This window comes from Aspergillus luchuensis, chromosome 8 (genome assembly GCF_016861625.1).
Source record: "Aspergillus luchuensis IFO 4308 DNA, chromosome 8, nearly complete sequence".
NCBI classification, from domain to species: domain Eukaryota; kingdom Fungi; phylum Ascomycota; class Eurotiomycetes; order Eurotiales; family Aspergillaceae; genus Aspergillus; species Aspergillus luchuensis.
This window is the reverse complement of record NC_054856.1, coordinates 1,568,603-1,580,095: the sequence shown is the minus strand read 5'-3', so window position 1 is coordinate 1,580,095 and position 11,493 is coordinate 1,568,603. Positions and strand designations below refer to the sequence as shown.

At 49.0% G+C, this 11,493-nt stretch overlaps 5 protein-coding genes across 5 annotated transcripts; 1 reads left to right on the top strand and 4 right to left on the bottom strand.

Moving 5' to 3' along the window:
* Positions 1-859: 859 nt before the first annotated feature.
* Positions 860-2,309, bottom strand: AKAW2_80567S (uncharacterized protein; the record flags this gene model as incomplete). Its single annotated transcript, XM_041681602.1, has 2 exons — positions 860-2,174; positions 2,230-2,309. 2 exons carry the CDS (start codon positions 2,307-2,309, stop codon positions 860-862), a joined length of 1,395 nt encoding a protein of 464 aa, XP_041548528.1.
* Positions 2,310-3,325: 1,016 nt separating this feature from the next.
* On the top strand, positions 3,326-4,279 carry AKAW2_80566A (PLP-dependent cysteine synthase family protein; the record flags this gene model as incomplete). Its single annotated transcript, XM_041681601.1, has 1 exon — positions 3,326-4,279. The coding sequence occupies one exon, from the start codon at positions 3,326-3,328 to the stop codon at positions 4,277-4,279; it is 954 nt and encodes a 317-aa protein (XP_041548527.1).
* Positions 4,280-4,568: 289 nt separating this feature from the next.
* On the bottom strand, positions 4,569-6,409 carry AKAW2_80565S (Zn(II)2Cys6 transcription factor; the record flags this gene model as incomplete). Its single annotated transcript, XM_041681599.1, has 2 exons — positions 4,569-6,260; positions 6,317-6,409. 2 exons carry the CDS (start codon positions 6,407-6,409, stop codon positions 4,569-4,571), a joined length of 1,785 nt encoding a protein of 594 aa, XP_041548526.1.
* Positions 6,410-8,399: 1,990 nt separating this feature from the next.
* AKAW2_80564S (O-methyltransferase) lies at positions 8,400-9,207 on the bottom strand (the record flags this gene model as incomplete). Its single annotated transcript, XM_041681598.1, has 2 exons — positions 8,400-8,611; positions 8,688-9,207. 2 exons carry the CDS (start codon positions 9,205-9,207, stop codon positions 8,400-8,402), a joined length of 732 nt encoding a protein of 243 aa, XP_041548525.1.
* Positions 9,208-10,108: 901 nt separating this feature from the next.
* AKAW2_80563S (uncharacterized protein) lies at positions 10,109-11,072 on the bottom strand (the record flags this gene model as incomplete). The annotated part of the gene is made up of 2 exons (XM_041681597.1): positions 10,109-10,299; positions 10,370-11,072. 2 exons carry the CDS (start codon positions 11,070-11,072, stop codon positions 10,109-10,111), a joined length of 894 nt encoding a protein of 297 aa, XP_041548524.1.
* Positions 11,073-11,493: the final 421 nt, after the last annotated feature.

The following is an 11,493-nucleotide window of genomic DNA, read 5'->3' as shown; positions in this document are numbered from 1 at the left end:
GAGCAGCATGTTCTGGCCACTGGGGCCCCTACTAACGCCACGTAAACTGGGTACTAAGCGATCTTGGGAGCTCACGATGGGCATGCCCACGGCTCCGAGGAAAAGCCTGTGACAATCGGCTCACTGCTTACCGTAGAAGTGGGCTTGGGGAACTCATGAAACCGCAAAGAGTTCCTCAGAGTGAGCATGCAGGTTTGAAGATGGATTCTTGGCCTTCCTTTGGCCCTATCCATCATCCAAGTTCAAAAAAATATACTGCGGCATTTGGAGACCACGATACAGACCTATTCGGCCGATAGGTCCTGGATGTGGGTATTTGCCCTACCAGTAACAGCCAAATGCCGCGGTTCTTTTCCACCGGGAGCCGTGGCTAGCCGCTTACGTCTCTCTGATAGCTACTGAGTAATGATCAGCCTTTGCCTTTGCCTCCCTCCTTATTGCCTAGTCGGTAATCTCACTCGGAGTTTTCCAATGCGTGCTATGACTGCGGGCCGAAAGTTCCGCAGCCGCTTCAAGAGCCGAGCCCTGCCGACAGTAATGGATGGTTCCAGCCTGTAGGACTTCTGATTATTGCAGCTGTTCTCTCCCAGATCATATACTTGACGTCACGAGGTCCACTGGCGGTTGTGTCGGCGAAATAGTAGTAGTATTTGACCATCCGGTCCATATGACGCCGCGTAATTCATCACATAGACGGATATTTTGCCATGTGAGTTTATGGACCGGGGCGGTGATTACGGGTGTTAAAAGGCTCCATGAGCATGTCGGGATCACCTGCTAGCTACGACCTGTACTGGGGTGTAATGTAGATATCTTCGTCTAGATTACACTTATTGATTTCAGATAATAGCACGGAAGCCTACTGCTTCCATGTCCACGAAAGGCGGCCGCTAATACGGTCGAATCCTTGTTCTACTCGGGCCCATGCAACCGTTAGGGTAGATGCCACCATCAACGCACTGACAAAGGCAGCCATATCCAGATAGCTACGCGAGGTAGTCTCCCCGTTGTATGTGCGCACCATTACTCCCGCCACGGGGGTGCCCACTAGACCGGCTGCCCCCTGCACCATATACATGATACCCGTGATGCGGGGCATCTCCTGCAAACTAAAGAGTTCCACGAGAGCCGGCGAGAATAGCCCAATATAGGCACTAGCAAAGAGGCCGTAGAAAATAGTGAACACAATGAAGCAGCCCTTGGCCGCCGCCACGTCATGCAACGTGGACCCAAGCAAAGTACTGGGGATCCAGAGTGCCACCGCACCCACAGCACTGAGAAGAGTGACCAGGAAGAAGGAATTCAAACGTCCAATATAGTCGGCCAGGTACCCGACGGCGACCTTACCGATGGCGTTGCACGCATTACTGAGAGAAGTCCAGTTGGCTCCATCTGACTCGCTGTAGCCCAACGTCTGCCCGTACGACGAGATGTAGTAAATGGGCGTGTAGTAAGCTGCACTCTGAAAGGCTGCGTTGAGCACTTGGGCAATGAACTTGCGCTGCCGGACCAGGGACCAGGGGGGCAGGGGGAACTGGAAAAGGCGAGACACTAAGGAGGGCTTGGCTGCTACTTCCTCCAGCAAGCGTTTCTCCATAGCGGGTTCCCAGATCAGAACGGCGCCTGAGGCACAGATTAGCAGCGTCGACAAGCAGCCTATTAAGCGGAGTGTATCCCGAAGACCCATAGCATCCATACAAGCCTGGATCACGGGGGCGAAGACCAGACCGCCAATACCGGTTCCCGCGGAGATAATGCCAAGGGCGAGGCCGCGGCGCTTTGAGAACCATGTGGGCGGCACGATCATCGAGGGCATGTATGAAAGACAGCTGCCGATTCCCAGAAGTAGGCCTTGGGCCAGTTGGAAGTGCCACAATGCTGTTCCAAAGCTGGCGAGAATATTTGCTACCCCAAATATAAGACCTCCCACGCAAACCACAATGCGAGGACCAAAGCACTTGCACCATGCCACCACAAAGGGCGCACCCAGCTTCATCATGGCTGATGACAAGCTTCCAATCAGTGTAATCTCGGCGGACGAGGCTCCGGTGAATGCTGTGCCTTTGCTGACGGCCATCTTCTCATACTCGGCTTGGTAAACTCCATAGGCGAAGACAACGCCACAGCCTGTGAAGTTAAGCATAAATCCCGAGAGGACAATAAGGACATATTGTCTAAGGAGATCAGCAGGAGCCGAGAGCAATGCTAGCAGTTGTAAGGTTGACGTACCTCCACGAGTGCTCGTTCTTGGGAGCCTCTGTGGGCGAACGCTGTTCGGCACTGGCTGGTGCGTTCATCGTCTTGAGCATTGAAGCCGCACTCGTATATAGCAGTTGGTTATTCTTGGCTTTCTTGACGTTGAAACACTGACTAGTTGGAGATAGTAAAGTCTGCGCCAGAGCATATGGTCATTTATAGCTTGTCTCATAGTAGTGGATATTATGTCATCTCGGACTTGTGCTACTGCTCCCCGATTGTAATTGATCTCCGAATTACAGCCCTGCTAATTGTTTTGTCCATGGTTCAATGTGCTACTAACTTCAACATGTACACTTGCATCTCCGCGGGCTCTTCCTCATGTTTTTGCCCGAAGGCTGTTTGAATGACTCAAACACCGAACTCTCTACGAAGAGACCGAGAGATGACAACCACAATACAGTATATTACTGTCATTCTATGGCCCTATCTGCCACAGTTGCCGTCAGCCATGTGATTTGGCCTCATGGTTCCAGCCGGGAAAGTGGAGATGGGATGCGGTCTCTGAAAATTACTATTTCAAATTACTCTACTATTTTGCGGGTGGCGCTACTTAACAACGCTATACCATATCCGGTTAGCATCGTTTCTGTACTCCCAAATAGGCTAGTATCAGTAGTGAATCGCCGGCTTGGCATTCCGGGATAGTTTCCCACGTCTTCTCCGCTAACCATCTATAGGTAGTCTAGATAAAGTACAGAATCGATTGCAACCACTCGGACGTCGGACGAAATTGCTGGTCATGGATATCCTAGAGCCACTTATCCAAGATGAGATCTGGTTGGACCTTCCATATGCGGTTGGTGAAACACGGTCATGTGGCAAGTGGAAAAGGGCGATCCGACAGAGTTCCGCAACTTTCCATACTCTGGATCGCATAGTAACCTGAAGTCGTAAGGGCCATCCTATTAGTGGTGCGTCTTGACTGTAGGGCTAGAAGATCTCAAGTAACTCCCACACTAAATTTTGAGTCACTCGACACACATCCCCATACTTTCCAGTTCCTCTAACAATCTCATCCTATCATCTTCTCTTCTCTCTATCCGCATCAGCTCCTACGTACCACAAAATGTCAGTCCTACCAAGTGTCGACAGTGCCCTCGGCACAATTGGAAACACACCATGTGTTCAGTTGACCTGCGTGGTCCCTCCAAACAGCGCTCGAGTGTTCCTGAAGCTAGAGAGCTTGAATCCTACCGGCTCGTACAAGGACCGCATGGCTCTCTCAGTCATCGAGGAAGCAGAGCATCGTGGGGACCTTCGCCCAGGAATGACAGTTTTGGAAGCTACCGGCGGCAGCACCGGGTCGTCCCTCGCCTTTGTCTGCGCCGTCAAGGGCTACAACTTCCGTGTAGTCTCCTCCGATGCCTTCGCGAAGGAGAAGCTCAACACCATGACCGCGTTTGGGGCGCACCTGGACATCGTGCCGAGTGAGAATGGAAAAATCACACCGCAGCTGATCCCTTGTATGCGGGAGCGAGCACGCCAAATTGCCACAGAGGATAAGGATTCTTCTTATTACTACGCCGACCAATTCAGCAATCCCGATGTCTTTCCGGGTTACGAGACCCTTGGTCGTGAGATACTAGCACAGGTTGGGGAACCTATTGACGCCTTTTGTGGCGCAGTTGGGGGGGCAGGGATGGTGATGGGTGTCGGGAAAACTCTGAAGCAGAGCTGGCCGGCGTGCCATGTAGCTGTGCTTGAGCCTGCTTCGGCGCCTGCCTTGACCAAGGGTCATGGCGGCGAGCACTCGGTGGAAGGAATCGGTATTGGCTTCCCTCCTCCTCTCCTTAACAAAGACTGGTATGACGAGGCACGGGCGATCGATGAAGGGGAAGGGCGTGCCATGTGTCGACGACTAGCGAGGGAGGAGGGTCTTTTGGTTGGCACTTCTTCGGGTCTTAATGTGGTTGCCGCAATACAGTTGGCTAAGCAACTGGGTCCTGGGAAAACAGTGGTGACTGTGGGCTGTGATACTGGTCTGAAGTATGTTCGAGGAAACCTGTACACAGATAGCTGAAAGTGGTCACCGGGACGAGACTTGTGTCAATAATGCAATTTCCTTCTAGTAACTTTCAAATTACACTTATCCAACTGGTCAGGTTTCATAAACTGAACTTGAAAATTGTTGCAAATCCTACAACGAAACCTTAAGTCCGGGGTATTATCATGATGCTTTAAGGCGTGTCATTGACTATATACTAGGTTACGATCGGTCCTTAGCTTAGAGAACAACAAAGTTCATGTTACCATCATCCTTTGGACATCAAGGGAGCTGAGGGTAGAATTACGGATCATACTAGTCAAGATCAGAATTTATCAGACCTCGATACATAGATAACAGGCCGTTTTCTTCCTCTTCCCCATCTCCACTCTCCTCCATTTGATTTTCCTGGACGGCAAACAACCACTCGCTCCGTGAATAAAGCGCCTCCCGTGCGTTCCCTCCCATGGAAGAACAGATCCCGAATAGCCTGGCTGTTATAAGACTGATATTTTGGTTCCCCACCATGATCATCTACCGGCTGCGAAACAGCAACCACATCCTTCCCTGCCATTTTCCGCACATTGATCAACTTGATTACCTCTAGGGCTTGGTATATTGGGAACCCGCCTTCTTCTGTTGGTAGGGTGTCGGCCAAGCTCTGTACAAAATTCTGGATCTCGATAGCAAGGGAAACGGACGTGGTGCGGAGGAGGGCGGTGAGAAGAAGGTTCGTGAAGCCGATTGTGTATGTATTTTTGGTCAGGTGATGGACGGGGGGCGAGGCTTTAGCAATGCGGAGGAGTAGACAAATGTAAGAGTCTGTTGTTCGGCCTTCCATTCTTGCGATAGTAGGGCATATTGAAGGAAGAGTACAGAAATTATTTTGGCATTGCAGGATACAACTGGTGAGGTAATAAGCGTAGTTTAGGGCTGCGTCGTGGGAGATGAAGCGCAGTGGAGTGGTAACATCGCCTGTTGAGGTTAAATCCATCAATGGCTGTTCGGCGGATGGGAGGTGCTGGATCCAGCGATCTAGACGTTGGACTTGTTGGGTGAGGAGCAGGTGGTGATGCACTGCATCAGTGCCGGGTTCATCTGATGGTTCAGAAATTACGGTCTCGATGCTTTGATCACAGTCCCAGTGTCGAAGTATGCAGGCAGTACTCAAATAATGCGAGTCACACATTATACTGATAATCTCGACACGGCGCTCATGCAAGGACTTTGGCTGTCCTTGAAGAATTCGTGGCAGAGGGATCGATGGCAGAAGTCGCTGCAGCTTTACCGAGCTAAAGTAGGATCGCGTCCACCAAACCGAAAGCCGGCTTTGCATCCATGTGATGAGAAGACCCCGAACTGTCTCGTCATGAACATAATCATTCAGATTGGTGAGAAAGCGAGAGATCCCATCCATATGACAGTAAAAGGCCGTAAAGTTAGCCATTGAAGACTCCATATACGAAAGGATAACAATAACGGCTAAGACAGTTATCGCTACCCGCCGGTCATCAAGCTGATGCGTGTTAATCAGTCTGCTTATTGCAGCTGAATAGTAAAGCTGACTTCTGGTCTGATGGATTAAGTTGGGTCTGAACTTCCCCATGTGAGAGCTCTCCGAGCGCATTCTGTCTTCTGGACTGAGGCGGCTGAGATTACATGCTGACAGGGCTAGCATTGTATTCTTCAACATTGCGTTTGCCGCTGCTGACTGAGTAAAGGTGCAGAGTATGGGATGCAGACTTGGCAGGCACTGATCTTCCCAGTAAGTAAGGTAGAAAACGTCCCGCTCTGTATGTTGTAGCGACCTTATCAGATCCACACTGCCACAACAGACGTTCCCAGGTTCTGCGTGACTTAGCCCTAGAGGTGCATGAGGGCGGTCTTTACCTCTCAGCTTCTTTGGGGTTCGAGGATCTGAGGAAGTCACAACACGGAATTGCACAACCTCAGAAAAGCGCTCGCATGTTTTGCCTAACCTGGCACAGGTCCCACACGTGGGTTGATTTTCATCGCACTAGCCTTATGTCAGTTATCAAAAGAGCCGTGTCTAGCATATCCAGGGGGAAGCACTTTGGTTCGCCTCTGCCTACAACTCTTGCACCCATTGCGTGACCGGATAATATCGGTCTTCTTGGGTCTAGATCTGACAGGGAGATACATCATGAAAGCCACTAGGAATCGTCCATCAGAAGGGAAAAGAGAATACGGTCAATAATGGTTTGCATCGTCTGGCTCGAGAGAAATTGTCCCTGAGGGGGAGGGGTGGCAAGTCACGTGATGTATGTCAAGCACCTCCAAAGATCTATGGCTCGGAGCTGCATATTAACAACCTCAGCACAACGGTAAAAATTAGGGGAAATAAGCATGTAATTGGTATCTTTCATGTGAGACTCAGACTTGAAAGTAACTATATGGCCATACACCCGCCTTATGAAGGTATAATTCGAGCATCACTATCATCTATACTATTTTCAGGCTTGCTCGCTCGAAACATGACGCGTATAAACCCAACGATGTATCATTCAGTCGAAGATATTCACAAAGCTCTGGAAGATCAAATACAGACATCTCTCCTGTTATTTACGGTGTGGGAAGGATTGACATTGGCCCAGTGTTGTATGGTCTCTCAAATCAATGATGCGTCCATCTATCTAATGTACGATGGAATACCGGGATGTATAATGGGATTGCAAGGCTTAGCATCGGCTAGAACCACTATTAATTCAGTCCCTGAAGGGGCCGATAAGCACTCTCATTAGCTTGTATCTTGAAATGCCTGCAGGTGTCGGAGCATGGCGGCGCGCGAATCTATCAGTAGAGCGATGGATGATAATACCGGCCATCCTTTGAGAAAACCTCAGGTACGTGTCGTTCGAGATCAAAAAGGAGTCGCAACAGACAGCTAATTTTATTGTTGGCCTCCAGTAGACATTTACAAGCCAGATGTTTGGTAAATACTTTCATCCTTCAAAAGCCAAATTCACTGGGCTTGCTAACTTTCTGATGTCAGTAAACGATGCATCATAAAAATACTTTCCTCTATAAACGTCTTCAAATAGTGTTACTAACAATTCTGCAACACTGATACGGGGACTTCCCCTACCTTACCCACAGTGAGAAAATAAGATCCTTCCAGATTGTGTACTCAAGGAACTATATGCTTAAATAGCGTATCTCTGCTGCGAGTATTGACTCCGAAGCAGCAAAAGCGTACAAAAGGTGAATCTATTATAGTCATGAAAGAGCCCCGTCAGTCCATAACCACGATGCCTGCCTTATGTCAGAGTCATTCCTGTGACCTTCGTTTTGTGCCGCGTTACTCACCTTACAGAATACTCACCGCCAGCAGATACTTGAGCAATGCACGTAGGCAGGTATGTAGGACCAGGAAACTTAATGCTTTAGGCAATAAGAGAGAGTGAGAGTGTGGATTTTTGGCCCGCGGTACAAGCAATCCTCATTTATCGGGCAGACGATAGGGTTGCCTAGGAAGAAGCGTAACTTTCAGTCCACCATGACGGTAATTCTCAATGAACAGTTTGCACTCCTTTCTCGGATTGTTCGTCTGCCGATTGAGGCAATTATATTACGAGCACTAGTGGAATCAAGGAGGCCAAAGCCAACTATTAAGTGGACAAGTCTCATAAAGTACGAGTAACTAGAATTGAGCAGTATTTGGCAGGACCAGAGCTTCAACCCGATGGGAAGGAGCTTGCCCCGATCGGGTGTGTGGGAACGATGCTAACGGGATCAGGTTTAGCATACGATAATCTGTCGATCATGGTATCGGGCAAATGCGGTTTTTGAAGTTGTAATGCAGCCAATAAACACACTATTATCTGAAATACATGGTTCTGCTTTGTAGTACAGATTCTTTGGGAATTGGTGGTGTTGCCGCTGACCCTTGTGGTATCCACTGCTACCATCAGTGCTAAAGCGCAGTATACTATACATATCATTGTGGTTATATAACTTGGTTACAAGCTCAGTTGACGTAGTAGAATAGCATACACATGAGTATCAATATTTATGCAGATTCAGAGGGGAATTTATCTAATAACTTGTTTCGCATGTCTTTTGCCAGTACAACTCACCGTAATAGAAAACATAGAGATCGATTCGACTATCAAACCCCGCCTTCCAAGCAAGCAGATTATTTGGCATCTGGCATATATACACTCATCTCGAAGCCATTACTAAAAGGTAAAGTCATGTTCCGGAACCCATTCTCCGGGTTTCGCATGTACGCCAGCAAGTCGGCATACCCCTTGGCACCGGAAATCGTATTGTCGGTGAGAACAACAGCACCATAGCGAAGGTAAGGCTGGACTATCTTGAGAGTTGGAAGAGAGAGTGCAGACCAGACTATACACAAACCCACTTGTCAGCTCACCCCTCGCCGAAATAAATATCCCAAATATTGAATAGGGTGCAGACTTACTATCCAAAAGTAAAAGGTCAACCTGCGGCAATCCTTGTGCAAGCGTCTCGAGCAGGTTTCCCTCTCTCAAGTCAATCTGATCAGTCACTACAGCACCACATTCCGCCCAGTACTTCCTTGCAATCTCAGCTTTCTCCTTTTCCTTCTCAGTAGCAATAACAACGCCTTCCTTCCCTGTAGCAGCCTTGGTCTTTGCAACAGCAAGCGCCAGGTAAATGGTACTAACGCCGAAGCTCGTCCCTGCCTCGACAACATTCGTAGCTCCCATAGCGTTGATGAGTTGGTAAACAAACTGGCACTTGTCCTCGTCCAGAGCGATGAATTTGTCTAGCATGAGCTGATCGAATGCATCTCTGGGATTCTGCTCTTGGGCTTTATCCTCAAGATCACCGAGGACGTCAGAGGAGAAGACTTTGCCTTTGTCAGTGCGGGAGATGGCGGCTTCTTGCTCGAGGGAGATGCAGTGAAGTCTGGAAAGAAGGTTGAGGATGTGCGCGGCGGCGTCGACGGGGGAAGACATGATGGAACTTGTGCAAGGGACGCGTGCAGGTTGTTACGGCTTGTTTTGTTGATGAGTGGCAATTGTATGCTGTAGTTTGATGAGTGACAGCTAACTGACTAGTAGTGGATTGGATGGCATCTTATGTACCTGCCCGCGGGTGGGGAAACATGACAGACACCATGCATTGCGGCTTTTAAAATTACCGAAATACTTTAACACCTTTGTATCATTACTAAATGTTGAGTCAAAACATGACATAAATAGGGCGCACTTGTATGGGTCTGCTTACTAACTTCGGAGTTCTGCAAGTGCTCCGCATGAAGGCAAAACGCAGATTGTTCTCGGCTGGAGCCGGCAGAAAAGATCTCCGCGGACCTATGCCTTCCTAGCAGTACTTCACCTGCAGAAGGCCTGCGCTTGACCCCTGCTCGAGTGGAAATTATCTGTGGTTGACACAACTAAGCCAAATTAAAGGAATGTTCTCCTAGAACCTAGCCTGCTCTGTATGTTGTTATTTGCCTGCATGTATCCACCATGCTCAGTACGAGGGTGAAAATCGGCTCTATTAGGCGATTTCTCACTCCTCAACTCCTCTGGTTCTCTTACCCTAACTGAGTCAATCAACTGGTCTCTTGTCCGCATGAAGCTTCTTCATCCTGAAAAATATGCAGAGAAAACCCGCCATATTGAAATAGTCTATCTGCTGCTATATCCACTAAACATCCGGACAAACTTAGTGCGCTCGTCAAGGCCTGTACTGGCCTAAGTGCCTCAAAACTTTTGGCGCGTACCCTATGGCGCCCGGCTTCAAAATCTTCGCTTGCCTTTCCTCCATTGTATGTTTCTCCGACTCGATGAAGAGCGTTATTTGGTATACGTGCGAAAAGCAACTTAAACGCAGAAAGCCATGCCTTTTGTCTCACAGTTTGGTGAATCCAAATATAAGTCCAGCGGCGCCGGGTTTGCTCAGGTCACGGTTTCGCACCATCTGCCTACGCAGGAGGAGCAAACAAAGCGAGGCAGCCACATACAGTGCGCCAGTGAAGATCTGGACATGTAAATATTCATTCCCGCCGGGCTTTCGCAGAACTAGGCCAATGATCTCGCAAACTGTTTCCATGATTAGAGCATACAAGAAGAGGTAAGAGGTCATCAGATCAAGGAAGAAATTAGAACTTACCAGTAACTGGACTTACCAGAACCATCCAGCAAATGTTCAGCCCATTGATTGTTTCATGCAGTCCTAGCACCTCAGCAACAATGGGAGCCAAAGAGGCCCAGAAGGTCCCGACGAACAAACCAATGACCAGCGAAAAGGCTAGGATAGACACATACTCCCTGGCAAATATCCAGAAGATGAAACAAAGGAGGCCTGAGAGAAAGGTCATCACTGAGGACACATTCAGACGGCCAAATCGATCACTCAAAAAGCCAACTCCCGGCCGCCCCACCACCTGCCCAAGGTTAACCAGTGCCCCTAGCAGCGCCCCTTGGTCCGCTGAAAGACCTTCGCTCTCTCCGTAGTCGGGGATCGAAAACAGCACAATTGTATAAGCGATCAAGCTGAAAGCAGCCCAAAGGAGAACTAAAAGGAAATTGTAGTTCTTTAAGAGACGAATTTCAAATATGGCGGGCCGATTTTTGGTCTGCGTATTGCGGTCACGAAGTAGTAGGGAGCTTCCGGTGTTGACGACGAAGGAAACGATAGCGAGGATACGAAACGCCCAGGGCAGACTGATGTTTTCGATCATAGCATTTGCGCCTAGGCTGTATATGAGGCCCCCTAAGGCACTACCACAGGTCGCAAATCCACTGGCAAGACTGCGCTTGGTGGTAAACCACTGCGCGGGAATCCCGAAAGAAGCCACAAACATCAGTCCCATACCCCATCCAAAGCATAGGCCCTGACTGAGAACCAACTGCCAGATTTTATGACTGAAGGACGCCGCCACGAGGCCCGCGGTTTGAAAAAAAAACGCCGATTAGAAGTGTCGTCTGGGTTCCCCAGAGACGAGTGGTTAGAACACCCACGGGAGAGATAACAAGGCACATTGACACCGTTAAGCCTCCAATCAGTGCATAAATTAGGGAAGATGTTCCGGGAAACACATCAGCAGAGATGTAATGTGCCAGAAACACGCCGTAGGACTGATTGAAACAAATTCAAATCAGTCTAAGTACTCGAGTATAGAAGAGTGTGTAGACTCACGCCATTGATTCCCCAAGTATGGGCATTGATCAAACAGATACAGCCCACACAAATCCACCCGTATCCACCATTGGGAGGCCGGACATCAACAGTGT